We start from the raw sequence: 27,692 nt of genomic DNA, 5'->3' as shown, positions 1-27,692 counted from the left end.
ATGTATTTATGTTTGCCTTCTCTTTGGGATATGTTTGTGAAATTAAAGTGTGGCCTAGATTTAAGGAATCATAAAAAACAACTTTGGTTTTAATTAGGATTCAACAAGCAGCCTTTTTCTTTTCATTATCATTGCTAAATTCATAACGCATATCCAGAATATATATATATAGATAGATAGATAGATAGATAGATAGATAGATAGATAGATAGATAGATATCAGCATGTAAGTATGTATGTAGGCAGTAAGCAGCTATGGGGATATTCCATTTGATTTGCTGAAGCTGAAGATAAATGAAGTTACAGGAAAATAATACCAAAGTGTTTGATTAGCATGAACAGAAAAGAAAGCTCTAAACTCTGGCTTTTAAATTGTGTCTCATGAAACTATAAGAGTATTATAGTTGAGAAGGCAGAACTCCGAGCCCCTCTCCTTCACTTCATTTTCATTTAGCTGTCTTCATATGATGTCATTCATATAATGGCATCTTAAAATATTATTTTAAGCTTTAAAAAAGTATGTAAAACTGCAGCCAAGATTATAATGAATGGATTCAATATTTTAAAATATTTAAAAATTGAAGAGTTTGTTTTATATATTGGAATCATCATCTCTAAATAACTTCCTGGGATTGCTAGGTGAAATAGCATTCACTTATTATAATGGCTATTGTTTTTTAAAAAATACACACTAAACACAAAAACCAGGATAGAATGGTCAAATAACATGGACAGAAACCTGACAGAAGAAATTCAAATAAACTAATAAAATATTTTGCCTTCTCTGTAATTTAATGTAAATGAAAATAAAAATATACTTTTAATGTATGTATGATGTCAAGTTAGCAAAGTGTGTGTTGTGTGCATGTGTGTTTTAAAAAGAACATTTGGTATTGGTGATAATATGTGATATGGTTTAGCTGTGTCCCCACCCAAATCTCATCTTGAACTGTAGCTTCTTTAATTCCCATGTGTCATGGGAGGGACCTGATGGGAAGTAATTGAATCATGGGGGTAGGTCTTTCCCATGCTGTTCGCATGATGGTGAATAAGTCTCATGAGATCTGATGGTTTTATAAAGGGGAGTTCCCCTACATATGCTCTCTTTGCCTACCACCATGTAAGACTAAGATGTGCCTTGACTCCTCATTCACCTTCTACCATGATTGTGAGGCCTCCCCAGCCATGTGAAACTGTGAGTTAATTAAACATACTTTCTTTATAAATTATGCAGTCTTGGATATGTCTTTATCAGCAATGTGAGAACAGACTAATACAATGTGGCAAAATGAATATCCTAACAAGTGTTAAGAGAAAATTTTCTAGAAATCAACTTAATAATATGTATCTAAGTGCTTTTAAAAGTGCACACACTTTGAAACAGACAATCCACAGAATGGCACCAAATATTTGTAAACTGTGCATCTGACAAAGGACTAGTATCTAAAATCTACAAGGAACTCAAACAAATCAGCACGAAACAAATAATCCCATCAAAAAGTGGACAAATTAGATGAACAGAGATTTCTCAAAATATACAAATAGTCAACAAACTTGTTGACTATGAAAAATTGCTCAACATCACTAATCATCAGGGCAATACAAATTAAAACCTCTATGGGACACCACCTTACTCCTGCAAGAATGGTCATTATTAAAAGGTCAAAAAACAATACATGTTGGTGTGGATGTGGTGAAAGGGAATGCCTGTATACCACTGGTGGGAATGTAAATTAGTATAACCCCTGTAAAAAACAGTATGGAGATCCCTTGAAGAACTAAAAATAGATCTACCATTCGATACAGCAATTCTACTACTGGGTATCAACCCAAAGGAAAAGAAGTCTTTATATGAAAAAGACACATGCATACATATATTTATTGCAGCACAATTCACAAATTGAAAACATATGGAACCAACGTAAGTGCCCATCAACCAATAAGTGGATAAATTAAACTGGTATATATATATACACCATGGAATACTACTCAGCAGTAAAAATGATGAAATAATGTATTTTGTAGCAACTTTGATGGAGTTGTAAGCCATTATTCTAAGTAAAGTAACTAGGGAATGGAAAATTAAATACCATATGTTCTTGCTTATAAGTGGGAGCTAAGCTATGATTATGCAAAGGCATACAGAGGGATAATTGGACATTAGAGACTCAGAAGGGAGACAGAGAGAGGGAGGCTAGAAATAAAAAAAACTACACATTAGGTACAAAGTACACTACTCGGGCGATGGGTGCACTAAAATCTCAGACTTCACCAGTATATAACCCATCCATGTAACCAAAAACCACCTGTACCCCAAAAGCTATTGGAAATTTTTAAAAATTAAAAAATAAAATATAAAAAATAAAAGGCCATATTCTTTGACTTAGTAATTTTCCATATAGAACTATATCCTGAGAATGTAAATGTAAGCTGGGTGGAAAAAATACTCTCCAAAGATTTATCATGATGTTAGATAATCTGTTAGTGTGAGCACAAGTAGCTAATTTTCCCAATTTCCACATTCCTGTGGAACATTTCAAACTATATAGTAAGTAAAACCTGTAATACCTCTGAAAACCATAAAAGATGTGTTCCATTTGCCAAAAAATGTAGTTTCTCGTTTGTTCTGCTTGAGAGAGGGTAGATGGCACCAGGGTGAAGGAAAAATGGAGGACAGATCAGCGTGGACAGGAAGTAGAGAAAACTCACGTGAAAGGTAGACATCATCAGCAGGAAAATCACAGCCTGGATTCCTCCCAAATGAAGAGAAAAACAATTAGACCCTTGAAAAGCACTGCCCCTCATAAGAAAAAAAAACTACTCCAAAAACTTACAGAAAATAATTGACTCTTGTATTAATTTGTTTTCACACTGCTGATAAAGACAAAACCATTACTGGGAAATTTACAAAAGAAAGAGGTTTATTGGACTCACAGTTCCATGTGGCTGGGGAGGCCTCAAAATCATGGCAGAAAGTGAAAGGCATGTCTCACATGGCGGCAGACAAGAGAAGAGAACTTGTTCAGGGAAACTCCCATTTTCAAAACCATGAGATCTCGTGAGACTTATTCACTATCATGACAGCATCACAGGAAAGACCCGCCCTCATATTTCAGTTATTCAGTTACCTCCCCATGACATGTGGGAATTGTGGGAATTACAGTTCAAGATGAGATTTGGGTGGGGTCACAGCCAAACCATATCAATTCTGAAAGGGATTTACTGCTAGAAAAGTACACATGTTTAGATAAATTTTGCACCTTAATCTCAACAGTATGTGAACTCTTATTGTATTTATGAAACTAGAGTAAACAGCCATAAGATCAGGAAAGAACATATGGAGAAAATAAACTGCTGGATTAAAAAATCACTGTGGTGGTGGTAGAGATCAGAAAATTGGCCATAGCTGAAAATCAAATCAGTAAAGTGGAAGACAGGGTTGGAAATCTGTCCCAATCTGAGAGAAAAGTAAAAAGATTTAAACATAAGAGAAAAAATAGACATGGAGACTAGATAAGAAAAATCCAATAATCTATATGTAAAAATTAATTCTCAGTTGTAGATCATGGTACAGATGAGGCTGACCTAATTATTATAGACATGATGGCATAATTTTTTCCTGAGCTTACAAAAAACCTGAAACTATTGTTGCAAATGGCTTACTGACGGATTATGTAAATGAAAAGACAAAGATCGTCTGTATGTATTTCAAGGATAAATATTCTTACAAGCATTCATGAAGACACTTAATCACTTACAAAGAAATAAAAATCAGTCTATCTACAGACTTCTCTTCCACAACAATAATGCTCAGAAGAAAATGGAGCAAAACTTTAATTAGAAGGAAACAAAAGAAGGAGGAAGAAGAGAAGTATATTTTTACACAGAGTTTGGATTTTCTGAATCTGTTCCCCATGTCTTTTATTTTTTCTCTTGTTTTTAAATCTTTGTGACCTCCTGTGAGGAGAAGAAAGAGCAGGAGGAGGTGAAGAAGAAAAAGAATTTCAGACACATATAAATTGCTATTTATGTGCAAAGGCAGCAGAATTACATTCTCAAACAATGCAGTTAGGAAATGCTCTGAAAACATTGCACCTGTAACAAACTCTTCCTGAAGTCTTTTTCAGAAAAATTATCTACCATCTCACAATGGCCCAACATCAGTGAGAATACCAAGTGAAGTATCTCAAAAACTGAGACTTTTTCAACTCTTAAATTCACAGGCAGTCTAGGTTCCATGCAAATGATACTCCACAAATAATAACAGAGAAATTTTTAGATTTCTTTTTAATATTAGAAGATCAAAGCCCTCCAATCAATCATTCTTTGCATTATCTCTATATTAGAATCTCCTGCAGAACTTGTAAAATCCCCAATGCCCATGCAGCACCCCAGACATTAAGATATTTAAATGTCCAGCTGGTGATAAAACCCAAATGACAGTATATTTTAAATCTTTCTGGGTGATTACATTGTGCAGCTAAGATTAAGAAGCAGTGCTCCACAATGAGATACCATCTCATGCTGGTTAGAATGGCGATCATTAAAAAGTCAGGAAACAACAGATGCTGGAGAGGTTGTTGAGAAATAGGAGCACTTTTACGCTGTTGGTGGGAGTGTAGATTAGTTCAACCATTGTGGAAACAGTGTGGTGATTTCTCAAGGATCTAGAACCAGAAATACCATTTGACCCAGCGATCCCATTACTGGGTATACACCCAAAGGATTATAAATCATTCTACTACAAAGACATTCTACTATAAAGACACATGCACACGTACGTTTATTGCAGCACTATTTACAAGAGCAAAGACTTGGAACCGACCAAAATGCCCACCAACGATAGACTGGATAAAGACAATGTGGCACATACACATCATGGAATACTATGCGGCCATAACGAAGAATGAGTTCATGTCCTTTGCAGGGACATGGATGAAGCTGGAAACCATCATCCTCAGCAAACTAACACAGGAACAGAAAACCAAGCACCATATGTTCTCACTCATAAGTGGGAGTGAACAATAAGAACACATGGGCACAGGGAGGGGAATATCAGAAACCAGGGCCTGTCGGAGGGTGGGGACAAGGGGAGGGAGAGCATTAGGACAAACACCTAATGCATATAGGGCTTAAAACCTAGATGACGGGTTGATGGGTGCAGCAAACCACCATGGCACATGTATACCCTATGTAAGAAACCTGCACATTCTGCCCATGTATCCCAGAACTTAAAGTAAAATAAAAATTTTTTTAAAAGAAGCAGTGCCACAAATCTTTACTGTACACAGAGCAGAAAACACAACAAAAAAAGGAACAATGTAAGGGCACTGTTTTCTCCCTAGTCAGAAGGTGCAAATTTTCATTTTAATATTTTTAATTTGCCAACTATATTGCTTTTCCAGCTAAGATCCTTTTAAAATACTTGCATGTCATACTAAATGAACACTTTGGGCTTTGCTGGCTGATCACCCTTAGCAACTCCAGAGCAATGGCTTGGGAAAGCTGTTTTCATGAAAGACTCCCTCTGTACTACATTTCTTCCTCAAAACAGAATTATCTGAACTACATTTGAAGAGCATAATTTTAAACCGGATTAATTTCAGGGTCCATAAATGAAAAGCTGACACACACAAAGAAACTTCAGCCAATAGAAGAAATAGCTAGGGCCCCAGACTATATAACGAAGGAATAGTTTAAAAGACCACTCAATGATTTTGTATATTTATGAATATATTAATGAAAGCAAATATTGAATATATGGGGTTTTAGTCTACTCTGGGTCAAAGTGGCTTCAATGTTATGTGAAGTAGCCTAAGGAGTGGGCACCTTAACTCTTCATGTCACTGTGGTAGCCTGTGCATCAGTGAGCTGCAGGAACCATTCTGTGCATTAATGGGACTCTCACACACTTGTCTCTAAAGTGTGTGAAAGACAGAGAGGCCATATCCATGAGGCAGCCAAGGTCGTGTCTTCAGCATAGGCCAGAGAATTCAGACCAAAATGTTAGCTTCAGAATATAATATCCAGATCTAATCTCAAAACTGTTCCATACATTTATTTATTTATTTATATTCTCTACTGGACTAAAGGAGGTTTCCAAGTCAAACACTTTGTGATTGAGGCAGACTTGACTTTAAAGAATTAAGTGTATTTAGTTATAATGCCATAAAGTCTCCACTTTGTAATTCATGCTTTTGTCATGAATGGAAATTACAGAGATTCAATTCCAATGCAAAAATATTTATCTTGACAGAGTTTGACTAAATAAAGCTGACACACATCATCTGGAGCTCAGAAGTTATATTAATTTTCAAGACCAGAAGGAAGTGAACCAGAGAAAAGAAACTAACTTTAATATACTGAGATCTTTCATGCCACAAAAGCCAAGCCAAAGCTGAAATCCAGGGACAAAAGCAGGTCTTAGCTAAGAAGTGGTGTTCTGCGCCATATCCTTCCTGCTGGGAGTAAGGTTAAGCATTACCACTAGGCTAGCCGCATTGTGAGACCTCATTACTTCAGACCGCTCTAATGTGGAATTTGTGAAAATTTCATCAGGGACCTGGCTAAAACTCCCTGGGATTCACAGAATTTAGGATTGGAAGATGATCACATCCAGACAGCAGCTGTGCCTACAACATTCCCTATCCCCGACAAAAGCAAGTGCACGGTAGGTACTTAATAAATAGCAGGTGATTGTACACACTTGTGGAATGACCCTCCCACATGGAGCAGACATCCTCCCAACAGCATCTTTGGCAGCTGGGAATCTGGCATCTGCTTTTCTGCCATCTATTGACAGGCCTCTAATGATCTCCCAAGGACACTCATTCTCTTACTCAGCCACTCTAATTGTTGGAAAGTTCTGTCTTAATGTTGAACTAAAACCTGTCTTCATGTAATGGTCCCCTACTGGCATGGGTTCTGCCCTCGACACAACATAAAATGAATTTTTTTAGTCTTCTACCTGACAGTTCTTAAAAGAATTAACAGAAGTTAACAGGCTTCTCCATACACACAATCATCGTAGATCCTGTCTTCTGGGTATAATTTAGATTGTGAATATTAATGTTAATGCCCAATGATTCCCAGGGTGGGAAATAGTATTACAGATATAAACAGAGAGTGATGTTACCACATCTTAATTTAGGCAAATTTTTAATGACCACAACATATATAATTACTTCCATGAAGAATATCCAACAATTTCCACCAGGCTTCTACTCTTGAGTACTTCCAAATTTAATTTCTAAAGTAAGTTTCCAAAGCAGGAAAGAATTTTTCCCCTACTAACTTTCATAAAGAATAGAGAAGACATTGCATTGCCTGCTGTGGAGTTGTTTCCCTCCCCAGGCAAAGCCATCTAGTGAGGACCAATGGAACTTGGATGAACATGAACTTATTTCAGTGTATTGGGACTTATAGCGTCAGTCTTCCTGGGAGGCTCACTACCTCCTCTGGATACAATTCAAACTTTCCTTCCCAGAGCAAGGGCTTATTTGTCTTCCCTAGGCAACTTCTCTTCATTGTTAGCACACTGTTGTGTTAGCAGATGGAGCCTGGTAGAAGCCTGCACTGTATACATGTCTACATAGACAGTCTTGAGGGCTGTATTCTGGAAAGGGGAAAACTGATGGATAAGGTCTCCCTTACAACATCACTTGGGCCTGCCATTGGCCTTGCAACCTGGGAAAAATCAAAAGCCTTACACACTTTCCTTGTGTTCTTTACTTGCAACATACCGTTTCTGAAGAAAACAATTTCCCCAGCCCCTGCATTTAGCTAGAAAAACCTCTTATATAGGCTAACCACAGTCTTTTATTTAGATTAGCTTCTAACCTGTTAAACACATTAGTTCGCCCAACCTCTTTATACCCTACAGGTTGCTATGGTAGCATCCCCTACATATAGAACTACTGCTTTTTTTTAATGTCAAAACTTTAAAGAACACTGCTGATATAAAGTCATTGTAAATTTGTATAGTCTTTGCAACCATTTTCTTAAAAATGTAACATTTTTGAGGACGGGAAACTTCATTCTAATGGTACAAAGATATCATGTGGGCTAGCAGCAGGGCTGCCTCATAAACTCCCATGTAAGAAATGCATTTTCAGCCTATGAGCCACTCAAGGATATTCAGTGCAGCATTGTTTATAAAAATGAAAAAAAAGGAAAGACCCACATACATCCATCAGCAGAAGAAGAGATAAATAAATATGGTCTCTTCACACATCAGAATACTATAGATCCACTAAAAAGAATGAATTAGAGCTAAAAGGATCAATATGGATAAATCTCAAAGAACATAATGTTGAAAATATATATGTGTATAGTGCGACACCATTTATGTAAATAGTAAAATGCAGAAAGCATTATACAGATAGGCCATGGATGTATAAATGTGTAGCAAAATGTGTAGTGCACACACTTCAAGATCAGAGTTAACCCAAGTGAAGGAAGACAGAAAGGAGATACAGGAAAGATATAAAGGGACTTCCCCTGGGCCAATAATATTTAATTTCCTTTTTCATGTATCATGTGTATGACAAAATATTAGCATGTGTTAAATCTGGGCCACAGTTATATGGGTACCTGTATTTTTCTGTATGTTTGAAATAACTCATTTTTTAAGTGAAAGAGAAAGAAAGTTGTGCTTTATTTCCCCAAAGGAGCTACTATGTTTCTGCCCCTATGATAATGAGATCCGTATTATTCAGTGGTTTTCCAATTTTTCTTTTTTTCTTAGCAACAGAGTCTTCCTTTCAAATGAAAATTTTTATGGATTCCTAATATATACAACCAATAAAAGCAGAGGTGCCCTGGAGCTCTGCTTTTCCTCCCACCCTCTGTGCATCTAACTGAGTCCCCAAAGATACCTTCATAGATCAGAAAGCTCCAGAGAGCACAGTTTGAAAACCAATGGCGAATTCCTTTTGACCTGAATGCCAGGAGGCTACAAGCCAGTGTTCAAGCTTTATGTCAACAACTACAGTTAGTATATTTACATCCTCCCACCTCCCTCCCTACCACTGATTTATGAGCTGGTATTTCTTTTTATCAAGAACCTCAATGTAATAAAATGGTCCATCTTCAATAACTGACAAAAATTAATACCTCTCAATGATTTAACTGACATTTCTTAATTGTCATCTCTATAATTATTACGAATCACAAAGGTTTTCCAGTACAGTAATTCCCCTTAGCCACAGGGGATACGTTCCAAGACCCCCAGTGAATGCCTAAAACCACGGATAGTACCAAAACATATATACACTATAAACGAATTTCTTTTTCCTTCTTCACAATTTCACAGATAGAAGATTCATTCTTACCATAGATCTGAGCAATGTCAGCACAATTTTTTTTCTTTCCTTACTAATTTGAGAACTTTCACTTTTTCCCTTAAAGGAAGGACTTTATGCTTTTCTTTGGAATATCCAAATTGCCAGAATCACTACACTTGCACTTTGGGGCCATTATTAAGTAAAAAAAAGGGTATCAACACAACACAAGCGCTGTGATACTGCAACAGCAGATCTGATAACCCAGGTGACTCCTAAGTGATTCATGGGCAGGTAGCGTTGACAACATGGATATGCTGGACAGAAGGAGGATTCATGTCCCGAGAGGAGGGAGGGGGACTTTGTGAGATTTCATCAAGCTACTCAAAATGGTGAACAATTTAAAACTTATTAATTGCTTATTTCTGGAATTTTCCACTGATTATTTTTGCATAGGGGTTGACCTCAGGTAACTGAAAGCACAGAAAGTGAAACCATGGTTAAGGGGAAACTACTGTGTTTGTGTTAACCAAAAAAAAATTTTTTAAATAGAAATACAAAAAGAGCATTTTCTTAATAAAATAAAATATCCCTTAAATAAAAGAAAGCACTTTTAGTGTGAATGTCATTACACAAATTCATGAGAATCCAGCATTCAAAATGTCAAAATTTAAAGAATATGGTATATAAATGGCCTTCAACTATCATCCAATACACATTTTTTTTCCATACTCCATGAGCTAGTTTATTTGGAATCCCATGGAAATGATTTTCTTTTTTTTTTTAATTTTTATTTTAGGTTTGGGGGTACATCTGAAGGTTTGTTACATAAATAAATACATGTCACGGAGGTTTGTGGTACACATTATTACATCACCCAGGTATTAAGCACAGTACCCAATAGTTATCTTTTCTGCTCCTCTCCCTCCTTCCCCCACTCTCTTCTCAAGTAGACCCCAGTGACTGTTGTTTCCTTCTTTGCAACACACGTATTAATATGGCAATTGTTTCCTTTTTTTTTTTGAGACAGTCTCACTCTGTTGCCCAGGCTGGAGTGGAGTGATGTGATCTCGGCTCACTGCAACCTCTGTCTCCCAGGTTTAAGCAATTCTCATGCCTCAACATTCAAATCAGCTGGGATTACCGGTGCATACCACTACGCCGGGGAAATTTTTTGTATTTTTAGTAGAGACAGGGTTTCACCATGTTGGCTAGGCTGGTCTCAAACTCCTGCCCTCAAGCGATCCCCCCGCCCCCGACCCCTGCCGCCTCAGCCTCCCAAAGTGCTGGGATTAAAGGCACGAGACACCACACCCACCCTAATATGTCATTCCTGTGACCAACAATGTATCTATACATAAAGATAGTGTACATACTTTAACTTCAATTCTGTGAATATTCTGAAATTTTCACACTTTCTATTAACATAAATTCATTTGTTTACCAGGTGATCTTATGCTATATTTATGAAAATGTCACATTTTTTAAAGAAGTCTATTCAACAAAGCATTGCAATTGATCATTCAAACACAGCAAAGCTCAAAATCATAGTTCCCAGAAAATTCAAAATAGCCCAATAATATACATATGCTTTGCCAAATATTAAACGTATTTGCAGTAGCTAAATAGAGGTGTGCCACAGCTAGAGGAACAGTGACTGCTTTACGACTGAGTTGCTGACTTTTAATGTTTGTCTATATAATGAAAAATATCACTTTGGGGAGAAATTACACACAGTAGCAGTAACAGGCAACCTGCCTGACCAACTGAACTGCAGCTACCCAGTGAGCTCCATATCAGAGAAATCACAGAATTAAAGTAGAATGCTAATTGTTGCGTCCTGGCTGGGCACCCAGGCTTCCGATTCTCACCGGACACCCACCCACACATGACCAAAGAAGGCTTCTACATTTTAACAAGAGAATCCTAATCAATCCTCCCCTTACACCAGGCCCAAGAGTTGCCTGGGCTTACAGTGCAAAATTATTTCTTTATCAGCTGTTTTTCCCCTTGGCCTCACTCTCCCTTTAAGGGAAACAAGCAGTCTTTGCCTTACTTCATTCACTGAGTAAGTATTGGGGATGTCAGCTGGGATATGAAGGACATTATGAAAAAGGAGAGTGTCAGGTTGCAAAGAGAGGCTTTGGAGTAAGGCAGATATTTAAAGGAAGGCAGAATAAGGGAGACGAAAAGGAACCGATGAATCCTATGTCCTATGTTGATCGATCAAATGACAAAACTCAATCTGCTTGCCTGAAAACGTACCATAATCAAGATCACAAAAGAACAATAATATGAATGAATTTTTGAAGAGATGCCTTTTAACACAAATCAGGTGTTAAGGCACTTTTTACAGCAACGTATGACATTGGTGTGTTGGGGGGAAAAAGACAAATGGAAAAAAAGTGGAAAGTTCAAAGAACCACAAAAATGATAAGATGCATAGTGAAGTTTTCATCAGGAAGGTTATATAGCCTAAAAAGCCTAGTGAGAACAAGTCCAAAACATGATTGGATAAGAGTAGAGGTTGATGAAACACCAAGATAGAGTGATTACTAAAGTCAGCTGAGATGTTCATCTCTAGAAATCCATAGGAAAAGAACAGACAACCTCAGAGATAGAAGACTTAGGTCCTCATCTGCACCAAATCAGAAGTGATGACCAGGACTAGGACCCTGCATCAAAATAATACACAAAAAGTGTCTGGTATAGGTTCCAAGACTGTTGTTCAAGGATACATAAAGATTAAATCTAAGATATCCAACAGTCAACACACTGGCTCTGAGAAAGGATAGAAGACTGGTGTGAAGAGACTCCATCCGGCAAATGCCCAGTTTATGCACAGGGAAAAGTCTGAGTTCCAACAACCTGCAATAAACTCTTTATTAGCTTGATAGTCAGGGAATGTGGTGCCCCAGCTAATCAAATGTTTTTTGTTAATTGTTGCCACATGCAAAAGGATTACAAATTTTTAAAGAATGAGAATAAATTAAAATACACTTAACACTGAAACTAAACTGATTATAATTTAATCTTTCTCTAATTATTCAGAATGCATTCTGGGGTCATCAAGAGAAGCATAAATTATCAATGCTTGATGACTGTGCAGGAAGTCGCAGTTTTTCCAAAATCCTGGTTACTAGATGCTGGTAACAAATAATTCACTGCAATAGTTATCATCTGGAGGATTTATGTGGTAGGCATTTCTCTAGGATATGAAGTATGCCATTAATCTGCACCAAAAATAAATTTTCAGAGATGATGAACTGATATTCATAGAGGTAGAATAACTTGCCCAAGGTTCACAATGTGAAAGAGTATCAGAACCAGATTCTGAACATGGATCTGTCTTTAAAGAATATACTCTTTCTGAAATCATGTCTTTCGCAGCGACATAGATGAAGCTGGAGGCCATTATCCTAAGAGAAATCACTCAGAAACAGAAAATTAAATGCTGTATGCTTTTACTTATAAGTGGAAGCTAAACAACGGCACACATGGACATACAGAAGGAAGTTAAATAGACACTAGCCATTCCAAAAGTGGGGAGAGTTGGAGGATGGATGAGGGTTGAAAATTACCTATTGGGTATAATGTTCGCTATTGTGACAGGTATACAAGAAGCCCAAACCTCGCCGTTATACAATGTATCTATGTACATCCTGCACATGTACCCCCCTGAATCTATCTAAGTCAATCAATCAATCAATCAATCAAAGAATATGCTCTTTCAGTATGTCAAACAAGCAAATCCTTGTGGCATAAGAGTATTCATAAAGTTCTCTGCCTGTCTGTACAAAACTTGTACACAATCAATGGGTTAGGCTATGTGTTTTTCTAGGAGTGCTAAAGGATTTTTCTGAACTATTCTTGACATTGTTACCATCTATTCATGAGGGCAGCAAACTTTGGCCATAAAATATTTTTGAAGCTTCTTTTTTTTTTATTTTTTAAGGCCAACTGCTCATTCAAAGTATCAAGAACATATCCTGAACATCTTTGGGAAAAAAAATGTTTTAAGGGACTAAACCCACAGAGCCTCAACCACATAAAAATGATCTACTAATAAATGTATACCTTACAATAGACTCATGTGCTCATATTTTATGTGCTGATCTAATTTTTTATTATTCTGCTCATTTTCAACTATGAAACATATTTGACTTGACTCTGACTCATAAAAGAACATGGTCATTTAAAATTATTTAAGACTTTGAGCTGTGTCTAAATATTAAAGAAATGAATTCCACTTGTTGCCAGGAGAGTAAAAAAGGTTATTTCATCAGCAAATGTTAAACATTCCTCCTCCTACCCTACTCCTATTATCTATTGTTTAGTCCCCATTCATTAACGTTTTCACCTGAATCATCGATGGCTTCTTGTTCACCTTCACTCACCAGCACCAATTAAAATTCTTCAGGGTTCAAATGCCTTTTCTTCCTCCATCCGCAATAGTTTCACTTATTTTTAAAGCAGACAGTGATTCCTATAACAGACTTTCACAAACAAGGGGGGAAATGTGGCCGAGCTTTAGGATAGCACAAACTAATCTCAGGCCATGATACTGTTTCATTAGCTAATCTCAACACACAGGAGACTTTGCTGTTGATGAGATGACCCTATTGAATGAGACAGGCCTTCCTCCCCTATCTCTGCACATAGCCTTTTCAGATAAACCTTAAGAATTACTTTCTAAAAGAAACTATTTTCATCTCTAGCACCAGAGTGATATTTTCATTGTATTGAAGAAAATCCTACCTAAACAGTAACTTGAGGTAAAAGCGGTACTGATTGGAATAAGCTCTACGCTCAAAAGTCAGAATAGAAAAACAGACTTGCCTATGTGAAGTCTCTGCACAGACTTATGATGAGACCGTAATTCTGAAAATGCTGCAACATAATCCCTCCTTCTAATTCAGGATCTTACCCAGAAACAAAAGTTTAGTGTTCAAGTTAAATATACATAAAGTTAAAATTACTATGCTTTCTAATTGAAATAAATTATGCATTTATGGCAAAGTTCAAAAACTCATACTTAACTATCTTAAAATTTAATAGATTAGCTGCCTCTTGCCATAATCGTGTTTTGAAAGGTGATTTTACTGCTGGTGATTGTAACTGCTGTGAAGTTGTTCAGCTGGGGATTTTATACTAATGCTTTGAAATGAGTTGGCTCATCCAGTTTCCTCTCTGAGATTTTATGCTCTCTACAGTAACTTTGTTAAACTTGAGTCTGAAGTGCCCTTCTGACTCTATGAACTCCAAGGGAAAACTTTCTCAAGCAAAGAAAGGTGAGGTTCATTTTCAATGTGAATGAATAGAAGAGGAAACACTCAGATTGAAGGTCAAGAAAATGTTACCTGGAACCTGAATCAATATCAATAGAAACAGCGCATTGAAGAGCAAGGTCTAATTTTATGTCCATATAAGAAAGGTGTTAAATTTCAAATTAGGTAGCTGGATAAGAAGAATGAGGCTTTTTTTTGTATAAAAAAGACCATTAATTATAATTCCTTGGACTAAATTTTATAGCCTAAGAAATTATCAAATAGTTCTAATAAAATGTGATCCGTGACATACTTCTGCAGAACGACTATCTAGAAGGTCACAAAATTCTTAGGCTGGCAGTATCCCAAAAGATCAGCTAGTTCAGCCCTTTTATTTTCAATTAAAGAAACTGAAGCATGGAGCACTTAAGAGAATTTATACATGAGAGCTTTAAAACTCTAGCATATATTTAAATTATTGTTGTCCCAAACAGAAGTTTAATATCAAAAGGATATAATTAGGGTTCATGCATATTCCAATACATACAAATTGTTTATAACAGAATAAATAATCTGCCACTTCTTTAGAAGTCAAAAAAGCACAATGGCGGCATAAGTCTAATATTTCATTGAAATTCCCAGAAGTAAGTAATTCAGTTTTTCTGCTAATCTAGGCTCAGTCTCCTTTCAGTTATTAAACATTTACTGAGCACTTACTGAATGCTGAGTATATAGCTCAAAACTCCAAAATTTTTTTCTGGTGAGAATTTTGTCTTTAAAAATGGTGAATAAAATCTTTAGGTACACTTCTTCTGCCTATGAGTTCTTTTACCTTTTAATAACTTTCATTTTCTCCTGAAAATGCTCTTTTTTTTCCAAAGATTATCATGGATATCATCTTCAAGCATCAAAGTATCTCTCAAGTTCCATATATTCAATTGTCTTATTCAACAAGTATTTGTTAGAATGCTGTAGTTAGAAGCCTATGCAGTGGTCATGGCATCAATTTTTAATGTTTTTAATCATAATATTGCTGATTTTTGTCTACATAGTATCAGGCTCACTATTGAAAAAAATAAGATAGGAGGTAGTGAACCAGTAATTCACAGAATTAGGAGTCTGTGAAAGTTGGCAGAAACAATATTTATATCACTGTAGAGCAACTGGCCAATATAAGTAACATTGAAGCTATAAAAAGGTAAGATGAGAAGACTACAGAGAGGAAGGTTATAGAACTGGTGAGATCAGCACCGCCTAAGGTCTGATAATCAGCACTGCAAATCCACCATTTCATTTTTTTTTCACTGCACCAAGAGTTAATCCCTACTAATGAACAAGATTTTTATTTACAAAACCTAATGTCAATGTATTTATTTATAATGAGGAATATCTCTTTCCAAGCATGGAAAAACTCGTGTTAAGTTTCATGAGCAGAAATAGATAGCATTTGACCATCTACTTCTTTTGATTCTTTCCATGAGCCCATAGCTATCCAACAGAATCCTTAACACAGTTATCCAGGCAACGCCTGTGAATCACACTAAAGTTGAACTCTACTGGCTTCATTCAAAGGCAGTGCTTTTTCACTCCCAAGATGACTAAGAGGCAGATAGTAACCAGGTTATTCTGGAGATCAGGGAATAAGAGTTAATGCAGACAGATGCTTGAGGACCACTTCATCTACACTCTGGGGGAAACCTGAGAAATTCACGTTGCTTCAATTCCAGTAGCCCTCTAATCACTAAAATATTCCAACATGGCTTTCTCTTGGAATAATGATTAAAAATCATTATTGAATCCTCCCTGAAGCTATCTAGGGAATAGAAAAAAAATAGATAAATCAATAAATAATAAAAATCATTATTGAATTCTTTCTCTTCTCTCCCTTCCCCTTTTTCTAGTTTCCATTCAGCCAACTCTTTATATTGGAAAGGCTAATTTTTTTCAGATAAATAACAATTGTTTTCCTTATTGGTCTTCACAGTTGTGAAAATAAAAACTGAGCTTCTGCTTACTGTTACACTATACATTTTCATGAAAAAAAGGTTACGGCCAGGCACGGTGGCTCACGCCTGTGAATCCCAGCACTTTGGGAGGCCAAGGCGGGCAGATCACGAGGTCAGGAGATTGAGACCATCCTGGCTAACACGGTGAAATTCTGTCTCTACTAAAAAAATACAAAAAAAAAATTAGCTGGGCGTGGTGGCGGGCGCCTGTAGTCCCAGCTACTCAGGAGGCTGAGGCAGGAGAATGGCATGAACCTGGGAGGCGGAGCTTGCAGTGAGCTGAGATCGCGCCACTGCACTCCAGCCTGGGACTCCTTCTCAAAAAAAAAAAAAAAAAGAAAAAGAAAAAAAGAAAGGTTAGTTTGAAATCATCTGATTTTTTTAAAGGCTTTATTGTATTCTTAAAATTCACTGGACCTGAGATGGTGGGAGACCTTAAGTATCACTTCAGAGTAGTTGAAACTGAGTTAAAAAGCCCAAAGCGATGTCCATCAGTTGGAGCACAGCATAGATAATGGAATACTACAGACAGAGAAGATAATGGTTTCCAGTTAAAAAGCACAAGGAAAGATTCTCTGATGTGTGATCAAGCTGCTTCTCACATGGGCAACTCCGTGAAACCTGTTCTTGTGAAGCAGGTATGCCAGGTTCTATGTTTCTAAGAGAATGTGCCTGATAAATGGTTTAGGTTTCTGACCACATCAATATATGCCTCACCAGACAAGTGTGGTGAAGTAGCTCATCAAAAAACTTACATAAACTTACACAGATAGGTAGCTAGATAGAGACATACAGATTATATGTATGTATATATATATATTTCTGTGTATGTGTGAATGTGTGTGTGTATGTGTGTGTTATTCTGGCTTTATTAAGCACTATATTAATCACTTGGTCATAGTACATGTTCTCTAAAAACTCTTAAATTGGTCACAATGTTATAGCAGTATAGAAAGGTGCAGGAAAATAAATTCATAAAATCTGAGAATCTAGACTTTGAAAAGACCCAAATAATGAACACCAACCCCTTTCCTGGGCAGTGGAGAATGTTGAGGTCCAGATAACGTATTTTGACCAGAGTGATGAATGTCCTTAAACAGAAGCATAAAGTATGTATATCAAATATGAGAATAACATCTAACAGTCTAAGGTGTTCAGAGCATATGTAGATATAAATGATCTCATTTTATTTTCACAACTGACCTTGGATTAGGCAGAACAGCAGTTAGCATTAGTCCCATTTTGCAGATGAGGAAATTGACATTTAGAGAGTACCAATGACGACTTACCCAAAGACACACCACTAGAGCACAGAACTATGTTCATCTTTCCTCTCCAAAGCCTGCAGACTTTCTACTTCGATGCATTCTCCTCTTCCACGCTTCCCAGTGGGAAGGAAGGGCGAACGACAAGTATGCCAGGGGTGGAAGTAGTAGGGGGAAATAAACGAGAAGGGCATCTGGCATATCCCTTTTTAAGGTTAACTCTGTAAACCCTGGCTGAGTCTAAGTGTGGTCTACATATGTAGACTAGTGGGACACAAACATAAGAAATTATTTTCTTCATGACTTTTCAAATTCCACAAATAAAACTATCATGTATCCAAAGGAAATGAAATCAGTATGTCAAAGAGATATCTGCATTCCCGTGTTCACTGCACCATTATTCACAATAGCCAGGATGTGGGATCAACCTAAGTGTCCACAATGGATGAATGGATAAAGAAAATGGGGAATACAGTGTCATTTTTCACAGATTTAGAAAAATATTATTCTAAAATTCATATGTAATCAAAAAAGAGCCCGAGTAGCCAAAGCAATCTTAAGCAAAAAGAGTGAAGCTGGAGAAATCACATTACCCAACTTTAAACTATGCTACAAGGCCACAGTAACCAAAACAGCATGGTCCTACAATTGGACCTTAAAAAGAATAAAATCCTGTCATTTGCAACAACACAGATGAACCTATAGGACATTATGTTAAGTGAAAGAAACCAGGCACAGAAGGACAAATACCACATGCTCTCACTTATATGTGGAATCTAAAAAAGTGGATCTCATAGAAGCAGAGAGTAGATGGTGAGAATAACATCTAACATTTTAAGGCATTCAGAGCATATGTAGACATAAATGATCTTGTTTATGGGGCTGGGGAACTCAGGAGATGCTGTTTCAAAAGAGACAACATTTCAGTTGGATAGGAGGCACAAATTCAAGAGATTTATTGTACAACATGGTGATTAGAATTAATAACAATCTGTTATATTCTTTTAAATTACCAAAAGTGTAGATGGTAAGCATTCCCACCACAAAAAAAAATGATAATATGTGAGGTAATGCATGTGTTTAAGGCATTTTAGATTGTATACATGTTTCAAAACAACATGTTGCACACAATAAATAGATACAATTTTTGTCAATTAAAAAAATTAAAAAACAAAAATTGCACACTCTGTATACTAGCACCCACTAGCCATTCTCATGCCCAGCCTTCAACCTCGTTCTTCCTCTGTGTTCTGACCTGGCCCCTTGTGGCTAGCAGCCATCCAGTGCAGCCAGGAGCAGCCTTGTTAGCAGTGCTGAGTCAATCCAAATCCCACCCCACATGGCCCCAAAGCCATACAGTTATATTTAACAGGAGTTATGACATGAACTGCTTCCTAGGGGCCAAGGTGACAAAGATGTCCTCTGAGAAGCAATAAAACAATAGATACAGAGTGAGAATCTATATTCAGGTATTTGGGTCTCTATTCTGAGTTTGCAATAGATTTTTAATTGGCTGGTGTTTCTAAAAGGTCACCATATTAATCTTTGAGATCTTTCCCTAATGCTTAGGATTTTTTTCTAATGCACATTTAGAAAAACACAGGTGCTTAACACATTTTGTCCAGTTAAATGGGCCTCTGTGATCTGAAATTGGCATAGACAGGTGGCTGCCAGGTCTGCACTACTTTGGGAAATAGATGTATTTCTCCTTTACCTGCTCTCTGTGGGAAGGGAAAGACGTAGGGGGAGGGAGAATGCTGACAGACAACAGCAGGGCGATTCTGTGCTCAGCATCTTGTCTTGGTGGTATATCCAAGCTGCAAGATTTATAACCTTCTTGTTACAATGTATCAGCTTCAACACTTTCAGTGAAGTCTTCAATAACTTCGATGACATCTTGCTGAGGGGTTTTGTCATTAAAAGCCGAAAGCTGGTCATTAACAAACCTTCTCTGCAATCATCTACCGCTGTGCTAACTCAGGCATGGATCTGCCTGGAAAGTTGGACTGGCTCAGAAACTTTTCAGAAGGCTGCATTTTTTTTTTTAGTGTGTGGGGTATATTTCTTCAGGGAAAGAAAATATGCCTCCCAACCATTTAGTCATTTATTTCTCATTATTCATTATCTAGCCTTTCCATGATAGAACCAAATTCAACAAATATGTGTATAACACTGCTATATAACAGTCATGGTGCTTAGAGCTGAAGATAAAATTATAAAAAAAAGACAAAGCTCTGGCCCTCAGAGAATTCACAGCACTCCCACCCCCCAAAAAAAATTAGTCAATCATTTACAGAATCCTTAGGAAATGTGCCAGACTTTTTTTAGGCATCATAAGCATTATCTTGCTCATTTTTCACCACTCTTTAGAAGATCAATGTTCTTCTTATCCCCATTTTAGAGATTAGATGACTGAAGTGGTTGCCTGTTTCAGGATTTTCCCTAAAGTTTTGGACTCATAATGGGCAGAACCAGGGTCTCAAACCTATGTTTTCTCTGACTTCAAGCACACTCATCTACTTCAAACAAAAGTGGGCCAGGAAGAAAGCAAAGAGCGTGGCATTCCAGGTGGAAGAAGGATCACAAGCCAGGCTAAAAGCACACATGTGCTGGGTAGGTATGAGAAACAGGTTGAGCACCGCTCAGATCCCCTTTCAAGATAATTTAGGTGATGGGGGCAGTATCGGCCATTGGAGCAATGGCCTCTGGCTCCCCATCCTTCTTCATCTCCATGAAAGCATTTAGACTGGAGAGGTATCCATTTGTGTGCATCTACATATGAAGCCAAAATTGCCCTTGGCTCTTAAGTATCAAGGAGTGGCATATATGTTATGAATATAATAAAAATTCCTATGATACAAGAAAATTTTAGCTATTTGAATGTCATTGAATCCCAAACATATACAAAGATTCAAGTGGTGGAACAATTCCCAGTTGCTTGACAGCAGTTTCCACTGTCAATGATTTGACTTTTCACCTAATCTGGTCACCTCCCACAGGGAAATAATGAATGGAGGTGCTGCTTTCTCCTCAGTGCAATTCACACTAGAAAAAGCCAGAGGACCAATGTTATAACACACATCCAGAAGTTCCTCAAAAAGGAAGAGAAACACATAAATATGGGGAAATAGTCTGCTATAATTTGTGGGGGGGATAGAAAAATAACAAGTCTTGGAATGGCATTTTTTTAATAACAAGGAGAATAACTTGGAGATAATAGATATGTTTTTAAAAGTGCACATTTTGTAATAATAATAATTGTTACCATTGGTTAAGGAGCTACTATCGGTCAGGCAGTTGCTAAGGGAATTTTACACATTAGCTCATGAAATGGAATCTCAATATAACAACCCTGCCAGAAAAAAAAAAACATTATCCCCATTTTTATAGATAAACAAACTGAGGATTAGACAGGTTGAGCAATTTGCTAAAGGTGCCTTACTGAATAATTTGCAGATCTGGAATGCAAATCTAGTTATATGTTATTTCAAGTTTTTGGTATCCTTTACTCTCACCTGCATCTATATTAATTAAAATATAACCTATTTAAAGGTGTTTAATACAATTAAACAATGCAAAGATTTAAAAGGCACTAGCTGATTTCTCTCTTTTTATTCTAAAATGACATTTTTTTCTCTCTTTTTCCTCATATTCCAAAAGGAAACAGAAACATTAGCATACCTTTTAATGCTCGATTAATTGCTGTGGGAATCTACCTGAAGAGATCAGTAAGACCTCCAAGCGGACCCATTGATCCATCTGTAGTATCATTATGTGCCTGTCCGTTTGTGTGATGTCGGAGGAAAGGCTTTGTTCATGGGAATCACAGAGCTATCATCCATCTGACTCCCTGGGTTTTGGTGACTTCTCACTTGCAGCACTTCCCAGGAATATCTTCTTGGCCTGTCATTATTTTTAATTGCTCACAGGGTGCTTCTTACTATTAAAGTTCTTGCCAACCAAAATCATCAGCATTACCTCGGAGGAGTCTCAGAAAATTGATTAGCAAGTTCAGCTCTGCTCTTTTGATGAGAACTAGGATATGGGGCGTCTGAGCTTTGCTCAAGGTCACAGAACCTGTCCGCTCTTTCACAGAGAGCATGAAGCACTTTGAAAAAATACATGCAAGCCCAAAGTAACCAAACATAAGGAAAAGTTTCTGTGTGGTGGGACAAATAAACACTTTAACTCAGAGAGCCCTGAACTCACAGATTATATCTCACACCAAATAGTTAATAATAATAATAATATACATGCATTCAGCCTTGTTCCAGGAAATACTACTTAGTGCCTTTATGATCTTTAGCAAATAATGTAGCCTCTTTGAAACTCAGTTTCCTCATCTATAAAGTAGGAGTAATGACTTCATATCATTGTTTTGAGAAGGAAACGAGATGATGGTATCAATTACAACTCTTTTTATTCAAGAGATAGAAGCCCAATTAGAATAAGATTAAGCACAAAGAGCACTTTATTATGATGAAAGTAATGTCTCTCGAGAACTTGCATGCAGACAGATCTCAGGAAAAATGAAAAGCAGAGGCTCCAGTGCTGTCTGGAAGTTCTCCATGTTTACTTTCCCTTCCTTTAATGCATGGATATCTTCCCTTCTCACTGTGCCTAAGCTTACAGGGTAGAACCGAGTCACCGGTGGCTCACAAAGCTACATCCACCCAACCCAGTCCAAGAGATTAAGAAACTAATTGGTCTACGTTCTAAGTCCCAGGGAAGAACTGAAATTGTCCCAGCTCACGTCCTGTGCCTACGTTTGGACCAGTCAATTATCTGCTCAAGGAGGAGGATTGTATTCCACTTGCATGGATGTCCCTGTGGTAAGCATGTAGATGGGGAGGCGAGTATTTTATAGAAGAAAGGGGAAAGAGAGTTGCACCATAGCAGAAATAACTGGTGTCCACTACGAGAATACATAAAAAAGTTACCACACCACGGTGGGGCGCGGTGGCTCACGCCTGTAATCCCAGCACTTTGGGAGGCCGAGGCGGGCAGCTCATGAGGTCAGGAGATCGAGACCATCCTGGCTATGGTCTCTATTAAAAATACAAAAAATTAGCCAGGCGTAGTAGTGGGTGCCTATAGTCCCAGCTACTTGGGAGACTGAGGCAGGAGAATGGCGTGAACCCAGGAGGCAGAGCTTTCAGTGAGCCAAGATCGTGCCACTGCACTCCAGCCTGGGTGACAGAGCGAGACTCCATCTCAAAAAAAAAAAAAAAAAAGTTACCACACCACTATACCCAGTCCAGAATAAATACATTTATGCGTATGTTTTTCTTCTCAATATATACATTTCTACACATTTAAAAAGTCTAGTTTTTTTAAAAGGCAAAACAAAAAGAGTATGTGTCTATTACAGTGAATATAGCTAGCCTACTGTTAAGATTCAGAAGAGAACATAGATGCTGTAGACAGTAAATGTTTTACATGCCTAATAAACCTCTCATCAAGTAATTTGAAGACAAAATAGAAGTTCAACAAATTGAGAAACATATTTTTTGTCCTAACCCTATTCTCTCCTGTCTCTTAGAAACCCAAATCTTTTCTCATTTTCCACTCTTACCTTCTGTTACTTTTCTATCCTTGAATCACCTTAGTTTGGGGTCGATCATTAAGCATTTAGCATTAAAGATGTAAAGGATGGTATAAGGTACTTGAAACTATTTGAAAAAACAACGAAGTGCCTCTATATGATTAGCGCTGAACAGAGTACCAGGCTGGGAATGGAAACAAAAAAAAAAAGCAATTTCTGTTTATCTCTCTTTTCCCAAAAATACACACAGCAATTTTAGGCAAGTCATTTGTGTTCCCTGTAGCCATCCATAAATCTGCTGGGTAGTAACTAGACTATTTGTTCTTCAGGATAAAGCCTGGGAATATCAATAGATTAACTATGAATAGGACCCATCTACAGGGAGAAGTGGAGAGGAATCTCAGAAAACTAGAGATTTCCCTCTCTTATCAGAAGATGAACTCCTACCCGGAAGAATCTATTTTGTGTGTAATACAAAATAATTTCTTCACTTGGGTCAAATTGCAAGAATCCAGTTGCTCTCTGCCAATAAACTCCAGGCCTGAGTGAAGGATCCAGTCAATAAATTTCAGGTTTTGGAGAAAGACCACTTTGTGTCACTTTCCAGAATTCCTTCTGGTTATTACCCGTGTAATACTGAATAATTTTAGAAAGAATAATGTCGGAACCTCTCAGAATGATAAGACATAAGTGTGGCTATCGTGGTTTTAAAAAAAAAGGAAATTTAAAGTCTTATTTTACATTGGATTTTGTTGCTATGACATGATTCCTTTTTAAGAAGGAGAAATTGGCCGGGCGCAGTGGCTCATGCCTGTAATCCCAGCACTTTGGGAGGCCAAGGCAGGCAGATCATGAGGTCAGGAGATCAAGACCATCCCGGCTAACACGGTGAAACCCCATCTCTACTAAAAATACAAAACATTAGCCGGGCGTGGTGGCGGAAGCCTGTAGTCCCAGCTACTAGGAGGCTGAGGCAGGAGAATGGCGTGAACCTGGGAGGCGGAGCTTGCAGTGAGCCCAGGTAGCGCCACTGCACTCCAGCCTGGGCGACAGAGCAAGACTCCGTCTCAAAAAAAAAGAAAAAAGAGGAATTAAATTTGGGAAACAACAAATAATAGGAGAGGAGGTGCTAACTGGCCTAGAAATGTGTGTTACCAGTTAAAGATTATTCCTTCATGACTGTTTTCAAATATGATAAGAATTCATATGAAAAGAATTCCATGGAGGGAAAAGTGGTACTAAAATAACATTATCTTAAAACACAACTCACATTTTCCATATGACAATAAAAATGTTTCTAACTGGGCTGCTTGGTTACAGCTTAAATGCAACATACATTGATGGAGGACTTGTGACATTTTTAAGTTTATTGCACAGATGCTTAATTTGGGTTCTTTAAAAATCCTGTCATTTCATTTTTTTTGGTAGTTAGGATATTAAAATATGCAAATAAGCATGTTATAGTTGATCAGTGCTAATCTTTTTTGTAATAACTGATGTTCTCTCCCAACAGCCACCACCTCCTTCTGTTCTTGTCACCTTCACCCGGGAGTCACAAAATGCTGAAGACAGTCGCTTTTTACTTGATTCAATTTCAGGAGGTTGTAGCTAGGCCACAATCCTCCACTTCCTCTTTCCTAAATACTCTTTTCCCCCTCTCCTAATTATATGGCTTTGCATTGATTTACATGGATTTCAGCTTTCAAAAATTATTGGTCTTTGCTGAATGCAAATAAGCAAATGGGAAAATTACATTAAGTTTGCACAATTGATCTTTCATCATTTCAAACTGTACCTTTGAACAGTTCCTGAAATGTTTGTCTGAAATACTCCCAGCGTTGAGTGTCATCAAGAGGTGCTGGGTCACTCTGGGGAAACCCATTCTCAGTGATATAAATTACAGGGTTATTATATGTATCCTAGAAAAAAAGAACAGAAGTTTTATTCCAAACAGATGTTTTAAAAAAAGAAAGCTCATAAAATCAGGTACGTTACCCTCTATCTTCTGTTAGCTACAACCCCAAAACTAGTTTTCATCAAATTGCACTGACCCTATTAACTTAATTTTCCATGCACTGACCTTTTATAACTAACAATGGAAACGCAAAACTGTGCAAATGTCCATGAAGACAGTCAAATGACTCTTATTATAATGAGAAGACAGAAATATCTTTCTTCCATCAGCATCTGTTGATTGTCACTGCTCCTTAACCCCTCAGTCCTGCCAGCAGCTACATTGTACGTCCCCCACAGGAGGGGTTCTGAAAACCTGTACTTGAAATTTTAATTTTAGCTAACTGGATATCATCCAATATAGCTGAGACTCAAAGAAAGGATCCAACTATCTCAATCCTTAAAATGTCTTTTATAATCATAGTTGTAACACCACATTGAAAAATATGTCCAAATTACTTCTATAGCCACAACTAACTTTAACAACAAATCCTAGACTTTGACCACTGCTTTTGAAGCCTTTACCGGCTAGTTACCCCTCATCAACTCAAATCCTAATCTGCTCTTCCCAGGCCAGCAAATGTATATGCTATTACCTAAAGTAATTCTTTTTTCAGGTCCATATATATATACATATGCCTGTCTTGCCCACCTTCACATAATTGGGTGTACATGGACACACAAAAAATCATGCATTTACCTTAATATATTTCAGTAGTTTACGTACTCCCCATGGTACCACATAGATCCAATCCACATTTTTCCAAGATGGATCTGGAAAAAATTCAATTTCCACATCCTGGAGAATACCTAGTTCTCCTTTCTTGTTCTCCTGGTACTTGATTAAGCGAGTTGTATAATATTGCACAGCAAAAAAATCAGCAGTGCCCTTGATCATTTTCTTCTCTTCTTCAGTGAATTCTGGAAGCCTCGATGATGGATAGCCTTGCTTTTGACTCATGGAGGCAATCTGAGACTTGACAATTTCAGGATAATCACCATCGATGAATATGGGTTTAGCAAATAAATCCAGATGGAAAGTGATGGCTCTTTTAGCAGCTTCCTGGTCAGACACTGAGTTAGGATCTGCTGGTTCCAACCAGACCGCAAAAAGTGATAGGGACACCATACCTTTCTGCTCTTTTCGAAATAAGGAATTATAGCTGTGCCAGGATCTGGCATGAGCCTTAATCAAATTATGAGCTGCCTGATAACCTCCAGTTCCAAAGTGAGGGATACCTGGAGGAAACATACCTAAGTCATATGACATCACAGAAAGAACATTAGCTTCATTTATGGTGATCCACTTCTTGACACGATCCCCAAAGGTACTGAAGCAAAACTGAGCATATTTGTCAAAGGATTCAATGATTGCCTCTGACAACCAACCTCCTTGGTCTTCTAAAGCCTGAGGCAAATCGAAGTGGTAGAGTGTCACAATGGGAGTAACCCCATTTTTTAACAAATCATCGATGATCTTGTTGTAATAATCAATTCCTAGGAGGAAAAAAAAAGTGCCCTAAGAAGAAAAGTTATTTGTAGTATATTGGCAATACATTTTAAAAAGGGAGAATATCAAAAACAATTTTCTGAATGAGTTTTTTTCAAAACAAGTTTTATTACTTCCTCGATATGATCAATGAAAGACTGAGAGGAAACATTGAGAGTTCCAAAGAAGAGTAGTTGATCAAGAAATAGGAGTTTAATGGGGTGACATGATTGAAAGATAAACATATTGAAATGGATACATTTAGGCAGATCGCTGTTATCTAACTTTGTGTTATTTTCATACTTATTGAAATGATTTCATGCATTTGTATGTATGCTCATTTTTGTCTCTTAGCCCCACTAGACTATAAGCCCCATGATAGCAGGGGGCTTGTTTAATTCACCTCTGGATCTCCAAATCCTGGGATAGTACCAGAAATTTACAGGCTAATAAATATTTGTTTAATAAATGCATGGATCCAATGATATTCAATATAAAGTAAAGGAATTGATCCAGATGACTGCCTTAATGCTTTTTCAGGACAACTAGTCTCACAAGTCTAGGAAAAGAGACCTACTGAGAATGAACGAGAGCTCAGCATCTGCCCCAGAATCTGGGTTACAAGGACAGACAGCCAGAGGCTTAGGACATTAAAAGTACCCAGTTGGAGGTTTGCTCTAAAACTCCAACATAGTTCATGGGGATACATAGCCACCTCTGGCTCTCATGTGGTTTTTCCAGGACTGCAAGTGTGTAAGAGAGAGTTTTTAGGCTTGCTGCAGAGTTCAGAAGAAAGTTTCTAAATTGAACATGCCCTGGCTCAGAATTTATGTCAAGAATTCACTGAGTCCAGCTTAATGATGACGATTAGCTTGGAAGAGGCTTT

General features: G+C 37.4%; 1 protein-coding gene across 2 annotated transcripts in view; it reads right to left on the bottom strand.

Annotated features, from left to right (window-relative positions):
- LOC129035053 (cytosolic beta-glucosidase) overlaps positions 1-27,692 on the bottom strand; it is a 127,310-nt gene that overhangs the window by 46,609 nt on the left and 53,009 nt on the right. For both annotated transcript variants that reach the window (XM_054485102.1, XM_054485103.1), the window contains exons 3-4: positions 26,018-26,814; positions 25,160-25,283 (exon numbers count right to left, since the gene is read on the bottom strand). In XM_054485102.1, the coding sequence (XP_054341077.1) occupies positions 25,160-25,283; positions 26,018-26,814 (921 nt within the window). The remainder of the gene's footprint in view (positions 1-25,159; positions 25,284-26,017; positions 26,815-27,692) is intronic.

Source organism: Pongo pygmaeus, chromosome 3, assembly GCF_028885625.2.
Source record: "Pongo pygmaeus isolate AG05252 chromosome 3, NHGRI_mPonPyg2-v2.0_pri, whole genome shotgun sequence".
NCBI classification, from domain to species: domain Eukaryota; kingdom Metazoa; phylum Chordata; class Mammalia; order Primates; family Hominidae; genus Pongo; species Pongo pygmaeus.
This window is presented reverse-complemented; position numbering and strand designations above follow the sequence as displayed.